General features: G+C 45.4%; 1 protein-coding gene across 3 annotated transcripts in view; it reads right to left on the bottom strand.

Annotated features, from left to right (window-relative positions):
* Rgl1 (ral guanine nucleotide dissociation stimulator like 1) overlaps window positions 1–23,780 on the bottom strand; it is a 277,227-nt gene that overhangs the window by 19,132 nt on the left and 234,315 nt on the right. For all 3 annotated transcript variants that reach the window (XM_041662621.1, XM_041662623.1, XM_041662622.1), the window contains 9 exons: window positions 22,230–22,445; window positions 19,222–19,325; window positions 14,307–14,391; window positions 9,968–10,057; window positions 7,847–7,933; window positions 6,325–6,357; window positions 3,652–3,773; window positions 1,709–1,798; window positions 678–864 (listed from right to left, as the gene is read on the bottom strand). In XM_041662621.1, the coding sequence (XP_041518555.1) occupies window positions 678–864; window positions 1,709–1,798; window positions 3,652–3,773; window positions 6,325–6,357; window positions 7,847–7,933; window positions 9,968–10,057; window positions 14,307–14,391; window positions 19,222–19,325; window positions 22,230–22,445 (1,014 nt within the window). The remainder of the gene's footprint in view (window positions 1–677; window positions 865–1,708; window positions 1,799–3,651; window positions 3,774–6,324; window positions 6,358–7,846; window positions 7,934–9,967; window positions 10,058–14,306; window positions 14,392–19,221; window positions 19,326–22,229; window positions 22,446–23,780) is intronic.

Raw genomic sequence — 23,780 nt, 5'->3', positions numbered from 1 at the left:
ATTTGTTTCATGGTTCCTCCCACTGAAGTCAGGTCTATCTCCCTGCTTCAGTTATTTTAATGTGACTGCTTTAAGCAGTGGAATGTTGGTCCATACAACTAAGGAAAGGCTCTCTGGGTATGTTTACAGGGTGGGGCTTCTTCCTCTCTTCTGCATACATTTCAGCATGCTGAGAGAGTCTTCTGGAAAGTCCATTACTCCAAATGAATGACAGGTAAGTGAGCAGACTTGGGTTAAAAACTGTGGTGTAAGGCCAAGCCTGACCCAAAGCAGCCAGCCCCCCTAGAAACATGGTGGCTGCTCTAAGTCACTGAGTTTGACAGTGCTTTTCCCATGTGCCGTGGGTGTGGTATAAGTGTGGCGAAGGCAGCGCGGGACACCAAAACGCTGGCATATCTCCATTTCTTACTCTTTGTTCCTTCTCAAGCAGTCCTGATTCTCTTGACTAAAGAGACTTATTTCAGGGACCACAATCCTTTGGTGCATTTCAGCATAAAAACGTCTCAAGGCACAAATGAATAAGCCAATCAATCTCCTTAGCACTTTGCAGCTACGTCTCTGAGGAATGGGTCCCCAGAAGGGGCTGTCTCGGACACCTACTGAAAACTCTGAAACAAGACATTCTTCATGTGGCAAACTGCATGCTGGGGGCTGCAAGAGGAATGAGAATTATGTACCTTCTTTTGAGGTTCATCTGGTGTGTCCATGGGTGTGATGGAACCCTCCTCAGCCTCTGAATGGTTCGACTCACAGGATGACACGCTGACCGAGTCCATGCTCTCCCCAGAGCTCCCACTGGCCGTGGACTTGGGCTGCTCTTTGGTGGGAGTGCTCCCAGTGATGATGTCAGACCCCAGAAACAGTCTGCAGAGAACAGAATGCCAAACGTGCTGGCTGTTACAAACCTAGAACTCATGCCCGAGCACATGATGCGTGCCGATTAAGCCCTTAAGGTTTTTCAATCTTATATGTTCTGTTGTACATTAAAAAAACAAACTATAATATTTCTAACAAATAGTAGTGATGATCTTGTTCCAGGAAATTATGTCCAACCCCAAACAGTGCATAGGTTGTTTAATGATGCAGCCTTTCCAAGTCACTGGTCCTCCATCTTTGAGCAGTCTATGGAGCACTGTGGCAGGTCAGAATACCAGCACTCTGCCCCTTATTGCTTCCTGCCCTAAAATGAACTTGGAACTTTTTGCAGCTGGAAGAGGTGGGCGTGCTCCGGGTAAGAAACCAAGGAAGAACACTTCTGCTTTGAGTCATCTGAAGAACTACAATAACCCAAACCCCTTCCCCATAAAACAACCATGTAAGAAATACTAAAACCTCTTTTCAGCTGAGGTGGCATTAGCTGTAAGGGAAATCCCTACAGACCTTAAGGAAAAAGAGAACTGAAAATCAGAAGTTGGTGAGTTATTTCTGAAGCTGCTCTCTTTGGGAAATGGGAGGTATAAATGTTGGCAAAACAGTCATTTAAAAAAGCAACACACCTTAATTATAAATAATAATGGGGTTCCATTTGATATTTGCATTCATATATACAGTGTGAACCGTGAATTGGTTGCAGATTTAACATGTACACAGTATGCTGTGTACTGTGAAATGAGGGTTCTGTTTATGAAAGGAAGGATGCTAAAACTCAGTCCTCTATACAAAGCCAGGCACTCAAAACACTCCGGGGGGGGGGGGGGGAGGGACTCACAGGCTCAGCCTCTTCACCATGCTCTTCCGAGGCTTAGGCGAGGTGGTGCTGGCATCGGCAGCTGCTTCAATCTCACAGGAGAGAGCATAGCTGGAAAAGATGGAGTTCCGAGGTCAGTGTTTAAGCACAGAACTGACTCCCAACTCACGTGGTTTGCTGGAACACGGGATCTAGAGGAAGGCTCTGAATATCAAAGTAAAGCTGTAGACTATGGTGCTCTGGCATGGATATCAGAGGGTGTTCGCTTGTGGCCACACTCGGCACATTTACATTGCGTGCCTCCCCTTCTCCCTACTCCTTTCACCAGCAGATGGACAGAGCCTGCTCCATTCTGTAGGCTGCGATACAAGGACGTGTGACTGGCAGCAGAAGCTGACTGCAGCCTGCCCTGGGATCATCCTCATCCCACCGCAAGGCTTGAGCTTGAGGAATCCTCCCCCCTCATCGACCCCTATCACCATTTCTTTTCTGCTTCCTCCTCCCAATGTGCTTGTGTTTATGGGCACAACACACATATTTTTATGGCTGAAAAATGAAAGAAGGTATTTATGTAGACTATCTAACTTTTGGGGAACAGACATAAGCAATTATGTTATTTATAAAGATATATAAATATAACTACAAACCTTGTCTTTAATTGTCAAAACCTGCTTAATTAAAAATACCCAGGCCTCAGGTCTTGGCATTGGTCAGTCAGGCAAACAGTAACTGATGCAAACACAAGAGGAGCATCTATCTGAAGTGCGTCTTGTCCAAGCTTGGAGCTGTGTCCAGCACAGGCACCAGGTGAGTAGCAGGCAGGCCACGATGGCCAGCATTAGGCCATCAATGCTGAGGCAGTAATCAGGCAGGCCTGGCAGAACCAGCTATGCCCCTCAAAGCCCTTAAGTCCTCATTGACAAATACTTATTTTGCTGTCAATTTCACTCTTCCATATGATAAATCTTCAAAGAAAATCTGAGGTCTACTTCAGCGATCGGCAACTTTCTCTGAATCAGACCAGATAGTAGGTATTTTAGGTGGCAGGCCATATGGTCTGCCTTTAACGCATGAGAGCAACCACAGACAGGATGTAAATGAATGGGCTCTATTCCGCTAAAGCGTTATTTAGGGATCCTGAAATTTGAATTTCAAGTAACTATCTCATGCTGTATTATTCTTCTTTGATTTTTTCCTTCTGCCACTTAAAAATGTGAAAACAGGCAACATGCCACATAAGGCCCACAGACCACTGGCAGCCACCAGACTAGAGGGAAGGTCTTCACCCACTGGGCCAGCATTCAGAGCACTAGCTAGGCTCTGTGTGCCTTTCCATGCACACCGGCAATGTCTTGAAACACGTGCCCTGTGCCTTACCCACACAGAGGCACCACTGCCCTCCAGACACCAGGCCTTTGCTCGGGTCCCTGTCTTGCTCTGTCTGGAATGTTCTACTCTGGCTCTTCTGGTGAAATCTCTCTTCACAGCCCAGCCTACGGGTAGATCTGCAAAGCATCCCATTCCCCACTCCTCGTCAATGACCTCCTCCTGCCCACAGGTTCCCAGTACTTCAGTTCTTCTCTTATTTCTGTCTCTCATGGGTTCCTCTTCCTCTTCCGCTCTCTGAAAGCTAACGCTGTCAACTCTGTGACAATGGCAGTGGCATTCTAATGGTACTTTCCAGAATACGATTTTTATGCTTAAAATAAACATTTTTACAAACAGGCATCCTGAAGATGAGGAAGAATAAAGGAACTGCTCCAGATTTCAAAGGTGAGTGGCAGGGCAGGACTTAAACGCCCATTCCCTAGTTTTGGCCACTCAGCTTTCCCTCTGAAACCAAGGACCAGGACACTTAGAACAGGAACCCAAGAGCCATTGAAGAGACGACACAGCAAGGTCCTGGCCCCTTTATGCCTCTACCAGCACGACGGTTCCTCCCCATGGGTGATAACCCAGCCTACCTCTCCTCCTCTGTTAGAAGCTGCTGCCTCTGGAACCACTGGATAAACTTCTGGTCCGGGGTCATGCAGTAGCTGTTGCAAGCGGACTGTAGGAGTTTTATCTGGGCGATCACTTCAAATTCCTACATCAGAACAGAAATCCAAAAGGAGAGCGAGTAATAAGATATTACAGATAACAAATTACAGATTTGTATTATTACAAATAATAATGAATGAGATAATAACAAATACCAGTCTTTTCAACATGGAAAATAAAGAGAAGCCCATTGAAGAGGACTCTGAAATGCTGCTGCTTTGGAAAGTAAATGAATGAGTCTTAAAAGCTCTAACTCAGGGGTGGGGGTGTGGATCGGTGGTTGAGTGTGTGCCTGGCATACACAACATCCTGGGTTTAATTCCTATTACCACAAACAAAAATAAATTTAAAATACACATATGTACCACTTCAAACCCCTTAAGTTGTTGCATGCTTCTGTTCTTTTCTCTTTGAAAAACAAAATTCATATGACTAAAGCCACCATCAAAAGCAGGCCCACCAGTCGCTGGCTCAGTTTACAATGGCGCCTTGGCCTCCCTACTTCCATTCTCGGGATTCTTTTTCCTTTTAAGTATAAGATTGGTGGAATACATGAGTTTTACTCCTATTTCTTAAAAAGAGAGAGTAGAAAAGAAAGAAACAAAGAAGGACGGAAGGAAAGAAATGCTTCAAGTCAAGAAGCTCCCAGCTCCCCACCACAGCTTCTCCAGCGCTTCCCCTCAATAAACACGCACTGGTGGGGCCGACCATCTAAACAGCGTGGCTCTCACAATGCTTATGTTTAGGTTTCCCGAATCCTTGGGTTTTTACTACTCTAGTAAATCTTTTAACTAACCTTCTGAAGCTCACGAGAGAACAAGCAAAGTGAGTACATGATTATGTCCAAAATTATTTATACCTCTTAACAGGCTTCAAGGTCCCTTTCATAATGTCAGCAGTGAAGACAAACTGTAGTTTTAGGTTTCCTACTCAAACTTTGCAAATGTCTAACTTCTTAGTCTTAAAAGGAAAGGAAGCAGTTTCTAGGTTAATGCTGAATTTAAAGGCCCAAGCATGGGGGCACTGTGGGGGCAAAACAGGACACGGCAGAAGTAACTAAAGAGCTGGTGGGGTCTTGGGGGCGCAGCCTTCAAATCAGTGGTCTCATCAGCACCCAGTGCAGCCATGGAGTATTTCCCACCATGCCACAGAAGGTTCAGCAGGCGAGGGACAGAAAGCTCCGGTCGGTCGGTCCTAGCCTAGCCCCATGGTCTTCACTCCGGCACTGTTCCCTGACCTCACGAGCTGAGAGTAGACTCAGCCTCCTAGTGCTTCTCTAAGAGCCTCCACTTCTGCTTTGAACTTGGATAAAGATGAATTCTGGCTGCCTGCTCATCCGCCTGTCTCCCTCCTGGATTGTGGACTCAAGAGGGAAGGGAGCTCTGGCTTCCCATTGCAGAAGTCTCCAAACTCCCTGTTAGGGACATCAGCAGTGCTGGTAGAGCAGGACAGACAGAAGACGGTGAAGCTCTGTAGGGTGGTTATAACACTCACCCATCTTCCTTTCAAACATTCAAAGGCCTCTCTCGTGCCCATTTGACAGAGAAATTATAGCAAAATCTGCACTTAAAACACATAGTGCAGAACTATTCTATCCATAGAAAGATTCAAGTTTGACATAGAATATTGGGTAATCTAACGGGGAAGTTTATGTCGTCTCCTCACCCAGACAGACCCATAGGAGCAACCATTTTTATTAGTGCCATTCACTCTTAGAAACTTATTTCCTTAATAGATGAACTTGGTTTTTTATTCCACTAACAAAAATAGGTGTGTGTGTGTGTGTGTGTGTGTGTGTGTGTGGTAGTGGTGCACGCCTTTAATCCTCTTGGAAATCAGAGGCAGGGAGATCTCTGTGAGTTCGAGGCCAGCCTGGTCTACAGAATGAGTTCCAGGACAGGCTCCAAAGCTACACAGAGAAACTCTGTCTCTAAAAAGCAAAAAAGAAAAGGCATATATTCAAGGTGTGCACATGATATTTTGGAATGGGTATTTGTTGTGGGATGACTAAACCAAGCTAATTAACATATTAAGTGTTTCACATACTTCTCTGTAGGAGAATATTCAAAATCTATTCTCAGCAATAATTTTCATATGCATAATACATTATTACTAACTATAGAGTAAACCTGCTTTTCTAAAAGTAGCTGTACAGAAGCAGATGAGGCAGGGGTAAGGAAAGAAATCTGTTACATTATGTTTGTGTGTGTTTTAGGCATCAAATGCAAGACCTTATGCATGCTAGTTCAAGTGCCCTACCATTGAGCTACATGCACAGAGCTACACTACCTTTATCTATTAATGAGCTTTGCAGCTGGACAAAATCTGAACTCTGGCTCAGCAGCAGCTGAATCTGGACCAGCTACTCAATCTCTTCCATCCTCATCTTTGACTGAAGATGAGGGAAATGACCTCGTGGGGCTCTCGTGGAGTCATGTATGAGAGCATGCCAAACATACGGTATATTTAAAATGTTTAATGAGTATCATTTTTTCTGCCTCTCCAAAAACAAAAGAACAAGATTTGTCTCCACTTCTTTCAGTTTTTCATGCCCAGATGCAATAAACTGGCCAGCATAGGTGAAGAGTTCCACTTACCCTTCTCCTTTTCTCAAAGTTGATCAGTCCACCCTGAAAGAGATGTTTAAAGAGTGTAACCAACCAAACTGCAGAGCCCTGTGCTGCCTGCCGTGGCTCACACTAAATAAGTCAAGGGGATGACAGAGTTGTCATTATTAATGCTCCTATTAACATGGCAGCAACATGGAAGACAACCATCTTTTTCTTAGAGAACAATGTTCATTTATGACAGGTCAGGGTAGACAACCAACTCTTAAAATCTGAAAGCAACTCCATGAGAAAGCCCCGTGAGTCAGAGTCCAACACATTTGCCAAGCCAGTGAAGAGCAAACTCCACCCCACTCATCCCCTTGACCCAAGACAACAAAGCAGATGCCACTGACTCACGCTGGAAACCAAACCGTCAGGTGGCTTATCAGAAGGGAAGTCACTTCTCCACAGCACCATGGAAATTAAGTTTCAATTCTTCATCACCGCCATCCCTACTCTCAGTAGGTTAAATTTAATTTCTCTGTATTTGCCTACTCCACGCAGTTCCTCAGCACAGAAGGGTGTTTCCTGAGATAAGCTGAGGCAGAGGCCATGAAGAGACACGCGCTCGGGCAATGCAAAATCGACAGGCATGCCTACACCACCTAAAGAATCCTTGAAAGTATGTAAAGCAGCTTCCCTTTCTAACTGCAGCACACGCATGCAGGCTGCACAGGAGACACAGCGCTGTGCACATGCGCAGGCTGCTTTTGGTTTGTAGTGTGCTGTGCTGTGTCGCCTGTGGTTTGTTTATGTTTATTAGGCATTGCTGGGAACTGAACCAGGACTTGAGAGGCAAGTGCTTGGAGCTAGAAGCCAAGCCCTACAAATAACCCTTAAATCTCATTTCAAATATCAAATTCTTCCTACTTAACATTTTAGTGTGGCTATCAACAGGCTGCTTGTTTGGATGGAATTCACCTGTCTTCGCTGCAGAAGAAAGACAGTAGGTGGATCCAAGTGCACACTCCAGAGCAGGAGGCAGGGACACAATGATTATAAAGAAAGACAGTAGGTGGATCCAAGTGCACACTCCAGAGCAGGAGGCAGGGACACAATGATTATAAAGAAAAGAGGAGGACCTGCTGGAAAATTCATTCATCTTGTTCATTCTTTACTCTCCAGACAGAGAGTTGGGGTGTATCATCTCTTCAAGGCCATCTGCAGTGTCCATGCTCAGACCCCACCCCTCAAGAGGCATTTCATCATGTGTCTTCATAGGGACCCCATCATGCCCCACCATCTAAGGTGTTCCCTGGCCTCCCGCTGCTCTCCGCGCTCACTGCCATCGTTCCTATCCACGGCTGCCTGTTTCAACAGGCAGCGATTGCTTTCGCTGGCCTCTGCACCACTTTTGGGGTCTTCTGGTGCTTGTTTTGTTTTCTCACTGCCCAGTCTACTACCTCGTGCATTGTGGGCTCTAAAAAGATACTGAGAGAAACAAATTTCTTCCCCAAGAAGCCAAGAAGAAAGCCGCAGGCTCGGCTGCAGGCAGCTGCAGAGAACTCACCTCAATGTAGTCCTGCAGAGCAGTGTCCAGCATGGTCAGGTCGGTCAGGAAGGTGCCCAGGTAAGGTACAGTTCCCTGCATCACACCCTGAAGAAGATGGAGCTGTCTTTACTGTCATTGAAATGTTTAAAGGCTTTGGTAACCCACACAACCAGAGGAAAGGGAGCCAGGCAAAACTAATTTGGAGTTATTAGTGTCTCCTGCCGGACTGAAATTGCTTTAAAGACCTACGCAAACAGGACAGGAACTACATGACCTAATGTCTAACTTTCAGGAAAAGCAAGCCTCTAGCCCGGAGATCATACATGTGTACAAGGGCATTCACAGTGGGGTCTGCTGTGATCAGGCTCTGGTAGTGGGGTCTGCTCTTGTCAACGTGTGCTGACAATTCTAGATGTTTGGAATGCCCTGATGGCCATGGCCTTGGCATCATTAAGAATATACCACTATTTCCCAGGGCAAGGTTTCTGGGCCATCACTATCAGTAATGCAGGAAGACAGAGAGAGCTGGCTTTACAGAGGTTAACCTGGCAAACTCTATTTTAACCAACGTAGTGGTGGGCTCATGGCCAGGGACACCATCAACATGACAGCAGATGCCACTCTGACACCACATAACTCTTTGACAGGATGTGACAAGAGAGGTATTTCATTCCCATGACATTCTTTCCAAACAGGTGTGACCTCGGTTTAATCACTAGACAAACAAAGACAAACCCAGCCTGGGGCATTCTACAGGAGACCCGGGTGGTACTCCTGATGACTGTCGTGGTCACGACAAACAAGTTAAGGCTCTGAAGCTGCCATGGACTAGAAGTGACTGGAAAATGCTGACAGCTAAGTGCTGTTGGCATGCTGGACTGGGTCCTACAACAGACAGGTGAATTCCAGCGAGGTCTGGGTTTTAACTGACAGGATTCTGTCAGTGTAATTTCTTAGGACTGCCTGTTACACCACCATCATGGATGTTGTTAAAAGTGGGGAGAAATGAACAAAGGTTTTAATATTCATCCCACCAAATCTCCTTTGGAGCTGTCTGTGTTCCCACAAGCCCACTGAGGCACAAGTACTCTTCAGGGAAAGAAATGGTGGGCTGGAAACGGACATCTTCTCATATATGCAGGTACCTAGGGGAACTCTGGCAGCAGCACAGTCGGAGCCAGGGCAAGGCCAGGCCACTTGACGCAAGGCAGGCCGTGTGCTCAGCCAGTTCACACCAGGCAGGACTTTGTCCTTCAGAAACTTACTGTCAGCTGCAGTTTAGTTTGTCCTCCCCGTTGTGTGTACAAGGTCTTATCCTGAACTAAAATAATCTCTACCCCTCCCTCAGTAGCAGCTATTTTTAACTGTCTCTGAACAACCAAAACAACGTGAAACACTTTCAAGTTTGGTCAGCTTTTAGTTTACACAAGAGTTCCAACCCTCAAAAGTATTGCCAATCTATGGCCAGCCCTAAGGAAAGTTCTCTCTAGGCAAGGGTGAGAATATTCGCTGTCTAGTCTCTAATGTCCTTTCTGTCCCCCACCCCACCCCCACTCTCTGCTAGAAGCTGAGGATTTAAGGACAGAGCCAAAGATGATGATCACTATGCCTCTGCCTTCAGAAAGGAGGCCTGGTATTCTCTGAGAACTGGACTAGATCTGGTTAGGACCCAGAATTAGTACGGAGAGCTAGGCAATGATTGGGAGGCTGGGAACAAATGAGTGATGATATCTAAATACAAGGACCAAATCTTCCTAACAGGAGACTGTCTTTCCTGGGCCATTATATGCCCAACGCTGATGTAAGCAAAAAGCCTAGGAGGCTTCTGGCCAAAGTGGCAGCAGCCTACAGGTGTAAAAGTGGGTGGAGGGGATGGCAAGAAGGATGGAGATATGCCCACTGCACACTTTCCTTCATCATCATCTGGAGGGGTGGCTGTCTATGGAATTTGCAACTCTTGGTATTCATTCTCACTGGGTCTAACACTTCTGATAAAAACTTCACAGGTTAAGGCAAAGAATGAGAAAGAGCTTTGACAAGTCCAGGTGCCCTGCAGATGGAAGATGCTAGGGTCGTGTGCCAGCTGCCCGGCCAAGTACACGGGGCCACTCTCCTGCCGGAGAACACAGGCACGCATACCATATCCTTCTGCAGCTGCAGCCGCCTCTGAGTCCGCTTCTGGTTTTCTTTCACACTGCTGTCCAGGTTTGCAAATTTTGAGGTTCCTTCCTAAGAGACAGAGCACACACAGAGGAGAGTCATGGAAGATTCCAATCAGGAGAGAAGGGAAGAGGTGTCTAGGTTCTAGAATACAATCTCTTCCTGTGTTCCAAGATGCCATGCAAATGAAGAAGCCCCCTGCAGGCCCTTGGGCTGTGTTATGACTGGGGCTGGGGGCATTGCTGCAGACTAGTCTCTGCAGGCAGTGGCCTGGGATTATACCACTCTCCCCCTCCCCAGCTCTGTGAAAGCAGGGTCCCTAATTTCACTAGAAAATCAATCATCAACACAAGGTAAGTGATTTCCAAAATGGGAGGTGTTTTCTACACATCCCAGGTTTCTTGCCAAGTAATCTTATGTCTTAGAAATGAGCTTTCTTCCTGCACATTTTATGACTTCTTTATCTTGGCCTGGAATGAATGTGCCAGCATTCTGGGAAGGAAGGGGACTGTGTGGTGCTTCTTGGCTAAATGAAACCTTTGCCCAGCAAGATTTTGAGGAATTCCAGTGTTGCGGTACATCACGATTAATGAAAGTTGGGCCATTTGCGGGTTCACTTGATCCTCCTAAGATGTCTCTCCAGGTTGGAACTCTCAAGAGTTTTCTTGGGGTCTGAGGACAGATGGCCACCCATGCTCCCTGCCGGCTGCCTGGCACAAGAACCTAACTTCTATGTAACAACAGCAATCATGGGTTTGCTGACTGAACATAAAATGTTTCAGTTTTGTGGTTTTAGAGTCTTGTTAAGTTCTCATTTTCCAGGAACTGCATGAATGGAAAGCAATTTTGCAATTCAGGGTAAACTCTATATTAGTTTTTCCTTAGTCAGTTTCTTCCGGGTTTATTGCATTATAAGCATGTGACCTTACATTACCGCACAATTACAAAAAGAATCTTTCTCAGTGTCAGGGTCTGACTGAAAGTGCCCAGGCATAAATACATTCTGTCATTTACCAGCTGTGATCCTGTCTGGGGCATGCCACTCGGAAACAGAACCTACTTCAGTGGTCACTACGACAGATGCTGAGAGCAAGAGCTAGCATCTCATGGTATTCTATAGTTCCTCCTGGGGACTCTTGGTAATAGTCTGGTATGTGCCACTTCCCACACCAGGCGATTACAAGAGCTCCCGGATCCTGAAAATCTAGTTTGGAGTAAGAAATCAATTCTGCTAATTTTTTTTTTAAATACAGAGTTTAATGGTGTAGTTCTGGCTAGCCTGGGACTTGCTATGGAAGAGGTTGGCCCCACAGAGAGTCACTTGTCTCTGTTTCCTAAGTGCTGGGACTAAAAATGTGTTCTGCCATGCCCTGCTTATCTAAAATTCCTAACAGGGACTTCTAAAAAGTTAAGCCGAAGAATCAAAAAATAACAGGGGGATTTTAAGGATCACTGAAGACTCCATCCGATGAGCGGGAGATAAAAAGACCAGAGATGAGGAGCGAGATTTACTGATGCCACAACTTTGTGGGTTCCTACTAATGGGGTCCATCCCTGCAGCACTGCCATAAAACTGACAAGTCAACCACGTGCAGTGCACTCCTGAAATCTGAGCACTTGGGAGGTTAAGGCAGGAGGATCATGAGTCCACGGCCAGCCTGGGCTACACTGTGAATTCAAGGTTGGCCTGAACCACACAGTGAGATGCAGTCTAAAGAAAAAGAAAAGGATGAGAAGAGACGACTAGTCGCTGCTAGCTCTTCCTGATGGAATGTCTACTGGAAATCCATTCAACTGCCACATCCAATACCTGCAGCTACTTCCTCCCTCGGCCTGATATTCTTTACATTGCCATCCCCTCTTACCACCCCTCTGAACCTCCCGCAAACCATCCGTGGGCTGCAATGCACCACTCTGATTCTTTCCTCCGGCCTCCTTCGTGGCTCACACGCAGACTCCAGACTGCTCTTCCCTCTCCCCCAGTCATCTTGTTTCCAGCAGACTTGTATCATCGGAAATGACTTCCGTCATCACCTCTGTGTCAATGGATTTCAATGCTCCCCCTGTGCTTCTTCCAGCCTCTCACTGCGATCCTCGCTCTTCTGCCCTCTGCCCTCTGCCCTCTGCACCTCCGACCTTCTCCCTAGAGCGAGCTTCTGCCCTGTGTCTCTGCTTCTGCAGACTCCAGCTGCCTTTGTTGCTCTGGTGCCTCAGAAACTTATGCTAACTCTCCAGTGACTGTCTGCTGGATACTGGCTCCATTTTAAGAACATGACGGTGAAACTGCAGCCCAGGAGCAACTGGCAGCTTTGTTCGGGTGGGCATTTGTGTGTAAATGGCCTCTTGCTCTGACCTTGGTGTTAATGCACTGTAGAGCTTCTTTTCCATCAGAGCCAGACTCCGGGAGGCTTTTTAGAAGTTGTTCATATTAAAGCAACCGGGGATAATTGTCATCCACCAAAAGCACAAGAACCACGATTTGGTGGCATTCTGCTTTCTGTTGTTTTAACGTCTATAGATTAAATGATCTGCAATTCTTCTAAGTTTCAGAAATCATAAGGTTGAAGAAATCATAAATTTAAGACAGTCTTTGAAAAGAAATTAAGAAATGTTTTCTCAACAGTTAGAAGGAAACCACAAATGTTTACTAAGTATGTTGTCTGGGCCATAATTTTAGAGAAGTGGCATATTACATGCACCCAGAAGTAGAAGATAAGTCATTTTAAACTAAGATTACCCCCTATAAATCAGAGTCTAGGAGTAACATACTAGAAACAGGGCCCAGTAGTTTTTCTTAGTGCTTATTTTGAGAACTTAAGTACCTTGATCTCATTATTTACAAGTGTGTTGAGAAGTTACACCCAGAATTATACACTCCACATGAGTAATGATCAACAGAGCTAATGGGAAAGGGACCTGCACACACATATGGACTGCCCAGGGCGTTCCACCAGCATCCATGACAATGTACAGGCCACCTGAACTCATCGCCAAGTTTGTCAGTTCATTGCAGCTGGAGCCTTATATGACATTTAACTTAGAGTCCCAAGGTGGATGTCTCCGTCTGAGAAAGGTTTATGGGATCTTTAATGTCTAGATATAGTCTGCATCTAAGGTTTCAGCCAGAAGACTGTCACCAGCCATGAGATGCACACCATTCAATTTATCTGCCTTGGGAGGATGATTCAGGGCTATTGGGATTTCAGTGTGTGGTTCCAGTTAGTCTAGCTCTGTGCTGCAGACTGGGAGGCCACTGAGCCACAGCCTTCCAGGCAGATGGGTTTCCATTTAAAGTCTGCGAATCCAGAAAGACATGAAGTAAGGAGTTACACAGTCACACGAATCATTGTTTAGGGTGCAGGTAATCAGGCAGTCCGAAGCCCAAGTCAGACATCAACATAAACTGACCACCCTGTATCATCTGCGCCAAGAAGGAACCAAGGCGGGAAAACAGAAAGTTATGTGAGCGGCAAACGCAGTAACCCACGGGGACAAACAACAGTCTGCGGGTATGCTTCACACAAGGCAGTGTGAAACAAAACACAAGTCTTTGATTGTCCCTAAGTTGGATTCAAAATTCAGCGATACTATACGTTAGGTGTGTACCTGAGGAATAAGGGACATGCTACATCCACTATAGGTCTTAGCTATCTACAATGAAGATGACGAAATTTAGATGGCTGAAAGCTATGAAGACAGGATCTGGCCTATATTAATGCCCCATTGAGTGTGATGAAGTTATCTGTCATGTGAGTGGGTATTGTATTGCCCACAGCCCCCAACAGCGGGTGAACTCCTAGACACAAGCTGTGTTATAAAGCTTCATATTTCTAGAGGCAAGCCCAGTGTTTTATAAATGCTAGGCATTCAGCATGTTTCTAAAGATGTATATAAAGAGCCAGGCTACCCCTTTGCCCAACAGGCAGTTCAAGAGTCACCACTTATCTGGTGCTCAATAAACATTGCTGACTGAAAAATATTGTGCAATTCGGTCAAAAAAAAAAAGGGATGTGGAATTGTAGACTGGCCCTGTCATTCAAACGTTCAAAGAGTTGCTTTGCTGAGAAGGGCTATTTCAAAGTCGCCCATTCATGCAACTGCTAGCACTAAGTAGTTGCTTATTAGAGACCTGCACACCTGAACCCCGGTTTTTATGCAGTTGTGTGGGTGGGAAGGAAGAAAGGGTAGAAAGAGAAAGTTCAAGTGGGCTTTGGATTTTCTGAGTCCCAAGTTTCCTAGATTAAGGATGAGATAAAAATTCTGCTTCCTTGGGAGGCAACACAAGTGGTTTCCAAGGTCAGCGCAGAAGGAGCCCCACCTTCATGAGCAGTTCCCGACTGGTTAGATGGTTGTTATGGTCAGAGAAGATGTCTGAAAGTTCTTCAAACACCAGCATTCGGTCCCTGTGAGCAAGGAGGAAGGAAAAATAAACAACAGATGCAAAAAGGCAACCCCTGAGCTTAGCTGTCTTCAGTCCACACTGCCAGGAAAGACGGGACGGCCCTCAGGATTGGTGGGAAACGTAACACAAATGGAGCTACTGAGTGTCCTCATGTAGACAGCTTTTGTAAAAGATGAACACAGTTACCCAAACGATAGGAGAAATTGCTCTAAATCATATGTATTTCATTTTAAAAAATGATGATTCGCTTGAGGCATCAAGTTCTAGAGAGATGTTCCCTTAAGTAAGTTTAAAAAGCATTTATCCCGCTGGGTGATGGTGGCGCACGCCTTTAATCCCAGCACTTGGGAGGCAGAGACAGGCGGACCTCTGTGAGTTCGAGGCCAGCCTGGTCTACAAGAGCTAGTTCCAGGACAGGAACCAAAAAGCTACGGAGAAACCCTGTCTCAAAAATCCAAAAAAAAAAAAAAGGATTTATCCCAATAATATACACCGAGTCTTGTAGAGGTCATCTTGGCAGACACCTAAGTTTAGAGAGAAAGAAGCCTTGGCCAAAAGTTTGCTCTGCTTTTCACTAGTACCTTCTGAGGGCCGCAAATACAGAACCCGAATGTTTGCACCCCAGCCTGTTTTCTTATTCTCAGAGTCAGAGAGGACAGACACAGAACCCGAATGTCTGCATTGGGCCTGTATTCTTATTCTCGCAGTCAGAGAAGATTGGTAGAACCACAGTGGGTTCTACAGTTATGGCAGATGGGTTCAACCCTACTTACTGCCTTAGTGATCTTGGACAAGTGGCTTACCTTTGCTGTTTCAATTTCCTCGTCTGTATACAAGAAAGCCACTGAAGCACAGCAGGTGTAAAGCACCTGTAAGGCTCATGCCCCGCCCCATGCACTGCCCCCAAAGCATCCCACTTGTCTTGTCTGTGTACACATCTCTCCACAGCCACTGAATGGATGGCTCCGGGGGCCACAAATGATTAGCAGCCAAATTCCCATGTGTACCGCAACTTTATTACCATAAAAAGGCCATTATTAAGACTTATTCGCATTATAATGAGTATAACATTATTTGTATAACCAAACCACGAAAAGAAAGCTATTTCTGTTGTGGAGAAAACAATTAAGAACTTAGTTATGCAAGTCCTTCAATAGAAAGAAGACTCTGCAGTGAAAGCTAGCAATGTAAAGGATGATAATGAAAGTGGTTCCTAAGTAAGAGCCCACGACTCCCCCTCCCGGCATTTAGCCATGGAGAGCACATACAACTGACATGGAAAGGGCACCAGCGATAGGCTATGGCATCCTTTCTCAACCAAAAACCAACCACCAACATTCACACATGGCCGACAATTCAGTTTTGAGATTTTTCGTTATTTTTTTTTTTTGAAAAATTGTTTGAAAATCCAGCTGAAAAAACGAATCTTCTCTTTGGCAACCCAAGAAACTAAGGCACATGGATTGTAGGCTTTTATTTTAGAGATTTATTTGCATTACTTTCACTGTGTGTTTATGTGTGTCTGTCTGTGAGGTGTATTAGTGTAGTGGCCTCAGAGCCCAGAGGCATCTGGTCCTCTGGAATTAAAGTTACAAATGAATGTGGGTGCTGGGAACTGAACTTGGGTCCTCTACAAGAACGTGGAGGGCTCTCAACCATGCAGCTATCTCTCGAGCCCCCTGTGCGCTAGTTTTTCAACTTGTAGTTTAAGATTCAGACCTGCTGCAGGAGAGTTCCTGGGCTAGTTAGGCCACTAGTCACCCACCAATGAAAGTCACAACCATTCTTTCTCTGACATCAGACAAGACCACATTTTAATATCTGACCATTCCCTTGTTTGTGTGGAACAGTAATAAGGGGTAAGAAAGGCGTACCAAGACGTAGAGGATGTAGGCTTCTGATTTTCCCCTCCTACTTTACCAGATACTGCCATCAAATGATTCTTCACGACCTATATCTTTCAATAAATGTACATTCAGGGGAAAATTAATCAACTCTCATACAGAGTAACAGGCACTACTGAAAATAGAAAAAGAAAAGAAAGAAAGAAAAAGGTGGGGGGAACAAGAGTGGTAATCTAGAAAAGTGTAGTGGACCTGAAAAGCATTTTTATTCTGACACAGTTGGAGGTTTGTAGTCCAGGTGGGTGTGGCTTCTTCAGCTATGTAACTCCAAGCATATTAAGATCGGTTTTTTAAGACTAGGTCTTGTTATGTAGCCCTGGCTAGCCTGAAACTTGCTATATAGATCAGGCTGGCATCCAACTCACAGAGGTCCATGGGCCTCTGCATTCCGAATGCTAGGACTAATACCATTCATTTTAATTCCTTCCTTGTACAGCATCAAAGAATTACCTAACCAATAAGAGCTGCTTCTCGTCTCATCTGTAAACATGAGTCCTCTGGCACCCATTCTCCAGCAGAAACTGTGACATTCTGGCTTGCCAATGTGGACCTCTTACAGAGTTGAATAGCATGATGGTGGTTAGAATCACCATGGAGATCTCTCTGGGTATATTTCTCCCTCCCCCCAGGTATATTTCTAAAAATACATAGTCAGGACGTGTTGGTGCATGCCTTTAATCCCAGCACTTGGGAAGCAGAGACAGGCAGATCTCTAGGCATTCGAGGCCAGACTGGTATAAAGAGCAAGTTCCAGGACAGGCTCCAAAGCCACAGAGAAACCCTTTCTTGAAAAAAAAAATCTAGACATGGTTGAGGTGGAAAACCCCACCTGCAGTGGTTTGAACCAGAAGGGCCTCAGTAAGCTCATCTATTTGAATAGTTGGTGCCCAGTTGGCAGAACTGTGTGGGAGGATTAGAAGGGTGGCCTTGTTGGAGGAGGTATGTCACTGTGGGTGGCCTTGTTGGAGGAGGTGTGTCACTGTGGGTGGGCTTGGAGGTTTTAAAGTCCATGCTGGATTCCATTTCCTCTCTCCACTATCTTCAGATCAAGGTGTAAGCTCTTAGCTACTGCTCCAGAACCACGCATGCCCGCCACCATGCTCCCTGCCATGATGGTATGGACTCATATGGACTCATCCTCTGAAACTGCAAGCCAGCCCCGATTAAATGTCTTCCTCTATACATCGCTTTGGTCTTCACAGTGACAGAGCGGTAACTACAACACAGCCCTAGCGCCTCACAGTGACAGAGCGTAGCTAGACACTGCCCTAAATGTGACCATACTACCCCACAGGCTGGAGTCTTGGGCTGGATGGTAAGGAAACAACAAGCTCCATACAAGCTTTCAGCCACTTCCTACTCCCACTGCCACACCTACTCTAGCCCTTAGAATTGTAACCCAAACTAAACCCTTTCTTCCTTAGGTTGCTCTGCTCGGGTGTTTTGTAGCAGTTACCCAGACAAGGAATTACCACAAACAGTATCAGTCCCTTAGGGCTTAATCCATTGTGGGTGATGATGGAACCACACACCCAGGGCTTGCGGCTTGAGTGCAAACTCAGGGCAGCCGTAGCTAGAGAGTCTGCTGACTTCCCTCCTGATCAGCACTGACTGTACTGCATACAGGGAAGATGGGCAGTTCCCACACTCTTCCTGATACAGCTTGGCAGCCTCACCAGTTCAAGCCTCGGAAGGTCTGGACGGAGCTAGCCCAATGGGACCCATGACACAAGGCTTACCCTCTTGGCTGGCTGGTTTTTATGTCAACTTGGCACAAGCAAGAATATTCTGGGAAGAAGAGATTTTTTTTTTTTCAAGAAAGGGTTCCTCTGCAGCTTTGGAGCCTGTCCTGGAACTCACTCTGTAGACCAGGCTGGCTTTAAACTAACAGAGATCTGCCTGTCTCTGCCTCCTGACTGCTGGGATTAAAGGCGTGCACCACCATCACCCAGAAGAAGAGATCCTAACCAAGAAAATGCTCCATAGAATTGGCCTGTAGGCCTGTACACAAATCTGTGGGGCATTTTCCTGACTGATGGTAGATAGGAGAGCACCCAGCTTACTATGGTGGTGCCATCCCGAGCAGGTCATCGTGGATGGTAGAAGAAAGAAGGCCGAGCAAGCCAGTGCACACCGTTCCTCCAGGTTCTGCCCTGACTTCCTCTGGATGATGGACTTAGAAACTGTACAGTGAAGTCAACCCTTTCCTCCCCAAGTTGCTTTTGGCCATGGTGTTTATCAGAGCAGTAGAGACTCTGACATAGACATCCTCTAAGTCTGTAGGAACAAACTGTTCATTTCTTTGAAAAAAAAGTCTCTGGTCCACAAAGTTCCAGAAGTGGAAGAAACAGCAATAGGGACCAGAGTAAGATCACACTGTGGTACCAGTTCCAAAGGCTGGAACTAAGAAGTCTGAAGAAAAAACAGCACAGGATGGGAGTGGCTGATAATCTCAGTCAGGCACCTTGAAAGAAGCCCCTTGCCTAAGGCAGCTTTGAATACGCAGAAGCAGAAGAGGCACCATCGCTTTTTACTGACCATCAGGGTCCTAACTGCACACGCCATCCCTCCCATCCTAGAGCAGCTTAGGGCTTTGGAACGGGCCAGAAAATAACCAGAAATCATGCAAACTGCCCAGCCCCACCACTCATTACCTCGTCCCCCAAGACCCAGATACTAAACACATCTTTCATAGCAGCCCCAGGCTGGTGGTAATCACGGCTCTGGCACACACTGAGAGTCAGTGTGATTCCTACAGTAGCCCTTCTGCGAAATTCACTAATGTGCCCTTCCTGAAACACACGTGGGGTTTCAGATATGTTTCTCTTGTCATGTAATACGTGTTCTGACGGTAAGCACCCATGGTACGGAAGCAGCAACAGATCGCCCGGGGAAGAGAAGAACTGAGCAGGCACTGGGGAACTTACTTTGGGACGGCAGCCCAAGCCTTTTTCAGCCGATAGATGGAATTGGACTGCAGGGCGGAAACGATGGCCCTCAAGGAGGAAAAGTTCTTCAGGATCCTACATTCCTGTGCGGGGAGCGACAGAGACATAAAAGGCATTTAGACATCAGTATTACAGTGGGTCGCTGGCTTCCTGTGTTAGAGGTATTACAGCTGCTATGAATTCTTACCACTAAATAGGCAGCTGTATAAATACTGCACATCAAAAAGTGGCTCCTTCCTCCCGCCCCAGTCACCAAAACACTTTATAGATTTTGGCACCGTCAGTTTGGTCCCCACCCCCACCCCCAATATATTTTTGCGCTGTTGTTACAGTTTTATAGTTTCCAGCTTTCCCAGTAAAAACAACTCGAGGCGGTAAGCATGCACGGCTACGCTGGAGAGGTCAACTTTCTTCTGCAGAAAGCTTACATAGGCATGCCTTAAAAATATATGCGGGGGATCACTGTGTCCTGCGGCTCTCTGAGGGAGCCGGGCAGAAACCACTGTAAGTTCAGATGGTACAAAGAGCCCGTGCCCTGCGAGGTGTATATAACTTGGCAATAAAAATTCACCACAAGTTGAACTTGGGCTTTCATGCTCTTATTCAAGGGGGAATATTTTTATACACAGTCATTTGGTTTCAAATTGGCTTGTCCCACAATAGTAAACATTCAGAAACACCTTGGTACCTCAATGTTTCCAAAATAACTTGGGCTTTTAAAGTAAGATTCATTTTGGTAATGTTTTAAAACAAAGCAGAAAGATTCTGGGTGTTGTTTTCTGGGTAAGGAGAGAAGCTCCTTGCTTAAATGTATCCTACCATAAGGGACCAAGCCCATATGGGCAGCCAGTGACCCTAGAGAAAGGGAGGGAGGGAGGAAGAGAGGGAGGGAGGGAGGGAGGGAGGGAGGGAGAGAGAGAGAGAGAGAGCAGTAGGGTTGGTAAAACAGGAAGAGCTCTCATTGCTAGCTGGCCTGGGGAAGTGACACTGGGAAAATGTCAGAGATATTTACATGTAAGTACAGAGGAGTGCACTGTATCCAGGTTTTACATTGAGTACACTGCATGAGTACATGTTTGGGTTCATGCAGAACACCAAGTGCAAATTGCTTCAAGAATCATTTTGCTAAGCAATTTTGATCTGCACTATGGAGGGAAACTGAATTCCCCAATTTGGCATGATAAAATCTTGCATGCCAATCAAACCCTTAAATGTTTTCTTCAAAGTAAATTTCAATGTATTTCATAAAAGTCACACCCGGTCTTTAAAAATGTCCTAAAGTCCCCTTTATTTAAAAAAGAAAAGAAAAAGAGAGGAAGGGCCAGAAGGAGAAAGGGAAGGGGGAGGGAGGGAGGGAGGGAGTAGAGCTGCTGCAGTCTGGAAACCACACTCTGACAGTGTGGTTCAACAGAGGTTCAGCATCCCAAAATTATGTTCTAGAAAACCAGAAAACTTGCAATAAATAAAGACACCCAGGCCCTGATATCTCATGTCCATCGTAATAAACATATGGAACGCATTATTCAGTAACAGGCTGAGGCTAAGGGCTTAAGGGAACGCATGAAGCATCCAGTCACGTTTTTTAAAAAGGAGGCATCTTCCAAAAGACGCAATGCAAGATCGAGAATGCAGCACAGAGGCAAGGCCAAGAGCACACACCCATATTAGGTCAGAAGTCGTTTCTACATGCAAAATTAATAGCATTTTTCAAACTTTTTTTTCAATAGAAATCGACTGTGACTAATGAGGGAAGAATAAAATAAATCTTGGCAGAAAACCACCTGTGAGTTTTAGCGTTTTATGATGTTATTCTACACGATTTCAAGAAACACAGCATATTCAACACTGGGGAAAAGCCCAAGAAAGAGCAAGGATAAAGACTCCTGGCTTTCTCCACATGCTATCGGATGTGGAGTACACTCTGAGTTATCCACAGTTTCTCTATCATATAAACACACAATCTATATTTAACTTCAACTAAAATTCATTATTCAAGCCACTCAGCCACACACTGGGATGGTGTGTTTTTCCTGTCTAAATAGGTCCATGAATTCGAAGCATAAAGACCATTAGTTTTGAGGCATAAAGGTTGTGACAAAAAATATTTTCTTACAATTCTAAAGAGAAAGAGACATCCCATGCTAGTGTCAAATTCCCTCAAAACTTCTTGCAGTTATTTTTGTGGAGAAATAAGTTTGACTTATAACAGGGGAGAGGTAAGTTCTTTACGACGTCTGTGTTTTGCTTCCTGTTCATTTCTTTCCGACACTAGCATGTGAGGGCGATAGGCTGTTCTAAAGACTCAAAAAAAAAAAAGGGCAAATTCTCTGGAACATCTGTGGCTTTACTCTTTGGTCAAAAACAATAAAAGAAAATGTAAACTATTCAGGTATCATGCCCTACAAACAGGCTTAGTGGAAAAATATATCTAATGGAACATGAAGCAAAATGTGTTTTGTTTTGGTTGAGGGTTAATCATGGCCCAGAACATAATAGAGTAACAATCATTCTTTCATTTTTACTGTAGCTTCCTCTTGCCTAGAAGAAAACTTTCATCTTCAAGTACCTACAACCCCACTCTTCGACAGATAAAGCTAAATTCACTCACACAGTCTTCCTTGACCAACTTTACGCAGGGGTAACTTTTCCCTCTTCCTATTGCTGACCCTCCCCTGCACAGGCAGAAGTCACCTCAGTAACTGGCTCCTGGATAGCTAAATCAATTGTGGTTGAGCTTCTATATCCCGAAAGTAAATAATACTGGAACTCGCACATATTAGGAACTCATAGACTAGAAGAACAGTGACTTGGAGACTGTCTTCTGTACACGGTGCTAGACGCTAGTCACGTGACATGTCAACAGCTCCAACAGCCTGGATTCTGAGCGTCAGCGGAGTGTAACTCACATCTGAGGACTCAGGCCTGAAGCCACAGAGCCTCAGGAAGGCCATCTACCAAACACAAAGACTTTTGTATAAGACAATTACGTGAGCAATGTTAATCCACTTCTCGATGATTTTGGCTCTCTGCTGAGTTTTGAGTTCCTTGCTCCCCAGGATGGTGCTGACGACACATTTGGTGAGAGTATTAAACTGAGAGATGGTGGCACGGATCGTAGGAGCCAAGTGTTTGTTTTCCTTTTTGTCCCTCTGAGACCAAATGCAGCCTAGACAGTGGTGAGGCACGACCTTCTTGAATAGTTGCTGAAACGAAAGAGGAATGGACATTAAGGACATCACAGAAGCTCTGAGGGACACGCCGTCTAGGACATCTGCAGATCGGTGTTTTCTAAGGATAAATCACCTTTCTCCACCTGACTTACTACTTGGTGGTTTCTGTTTGTTTATGGATTTTGTTTGTTTGTTTGTTTGTTTTGAATTTATTTTTAAATGGAACCTCCCTATGTAGTCCTGGCTGTCCTGGAGTTCACTGTGTAGAGCAGACTGGCCTTGAACTCACAGAGATCCACCTGCTCCTGCCTCCCTAGTGCTAGAATTAAAGGCATGAGCCACCACAACTGGACCCCACATGATCCTTTGAATCAAAAGCGATTGGAGTGTCCTGGACAACCGCCAGTCATCTACCACGCGGACAGATGCTCTCGGGACACCTGGAAAGGAGTCCACATCACTATAGCACATGCCACATCTTTCAGTGCGACTGTTCCTCATTTTTCAAAGCAGAGAAAGATGCTAAATAGGAGGGGAAAAATCCAGCCTCACAAACCATACAGAAGCATGGGGGACCTAAAGCCTGGTTTCCAGGTCTTTCCCTTAAAGCGATAAAAATAAGATATTTTTCAACTTTCCCTTATTCTATCAGTTGTACAACCAAAAAAAAATGTTGAATAGATCAGATTCTCATTTGTACAACTCAATATAAGATGTGTAAAAGTTGGTTTATAAGAAAGATAGCCGGCATGTGTTCTGTGTAGACTCTCTGATCTGTTTTCCACCCAGCATGTGTTCCGTACAGACTATCTGCTTTCCATACTTTATTTGCTTTCTCACTGGTTGGAATCTGTGGCCGTTCCGTATGCTGCAGAAGCGGCAGCTCTCAGTTAGGAGCAGAAGAGAACGGCCACCGTGACCATGGGTAATTCTTTAACTGTGCGTTCCAGCAAACCTGGAGCTTTGAAATGTGACTCACACGGTCCAATGTGCACAGCACACAGAAACCGTCCGGCCTCAAATGTGCAGCAAGCACACGTGCAAACCCTCCGCCAGATACGGTCACATGTGGAGTCAATGAATTTATTTCATCCTAACTTGTGCTCTGACCCCTTTACAATCCTCCAAATAAACAGTTCGGCTCTTGAAATATTTATGAGTCCGAAGGGAGAGAAATACCCGCAGAACAGGGTAGATTCTGTTTCACTAGGATTAGAATTCTTACTTCCCTCTGTGACCTGAGCTCCGAGGAAAATGCACTTTCACCCGGGGCTGCAAGAAGAGCTGGGCCTGAATTATTCATACAAGTGAGTCACATAGCACCCCGACGACTCTCGCTTTACAGCCAGACTCTCTCAAAGACTAGAA

Source organism: Microtus oregoni, unplaced genomic scaffold (genome assembly GCF_018167655.1).
Source record: "Microtus oregoni isolate MIOR12 unplaced genomic scaffold, Mior012 000013F_ref0000133, whole genome shotgun sequence".
NCBI classification, from domain to species: Eukaryota; Metazoa; Chordata; class Mammalia; order Rodentia; family Cricetidae; genus Microtus; species Microtus oregoni.
This window is presented reverse-complemented; position numbering and strand designations above follow the sequence as displayed.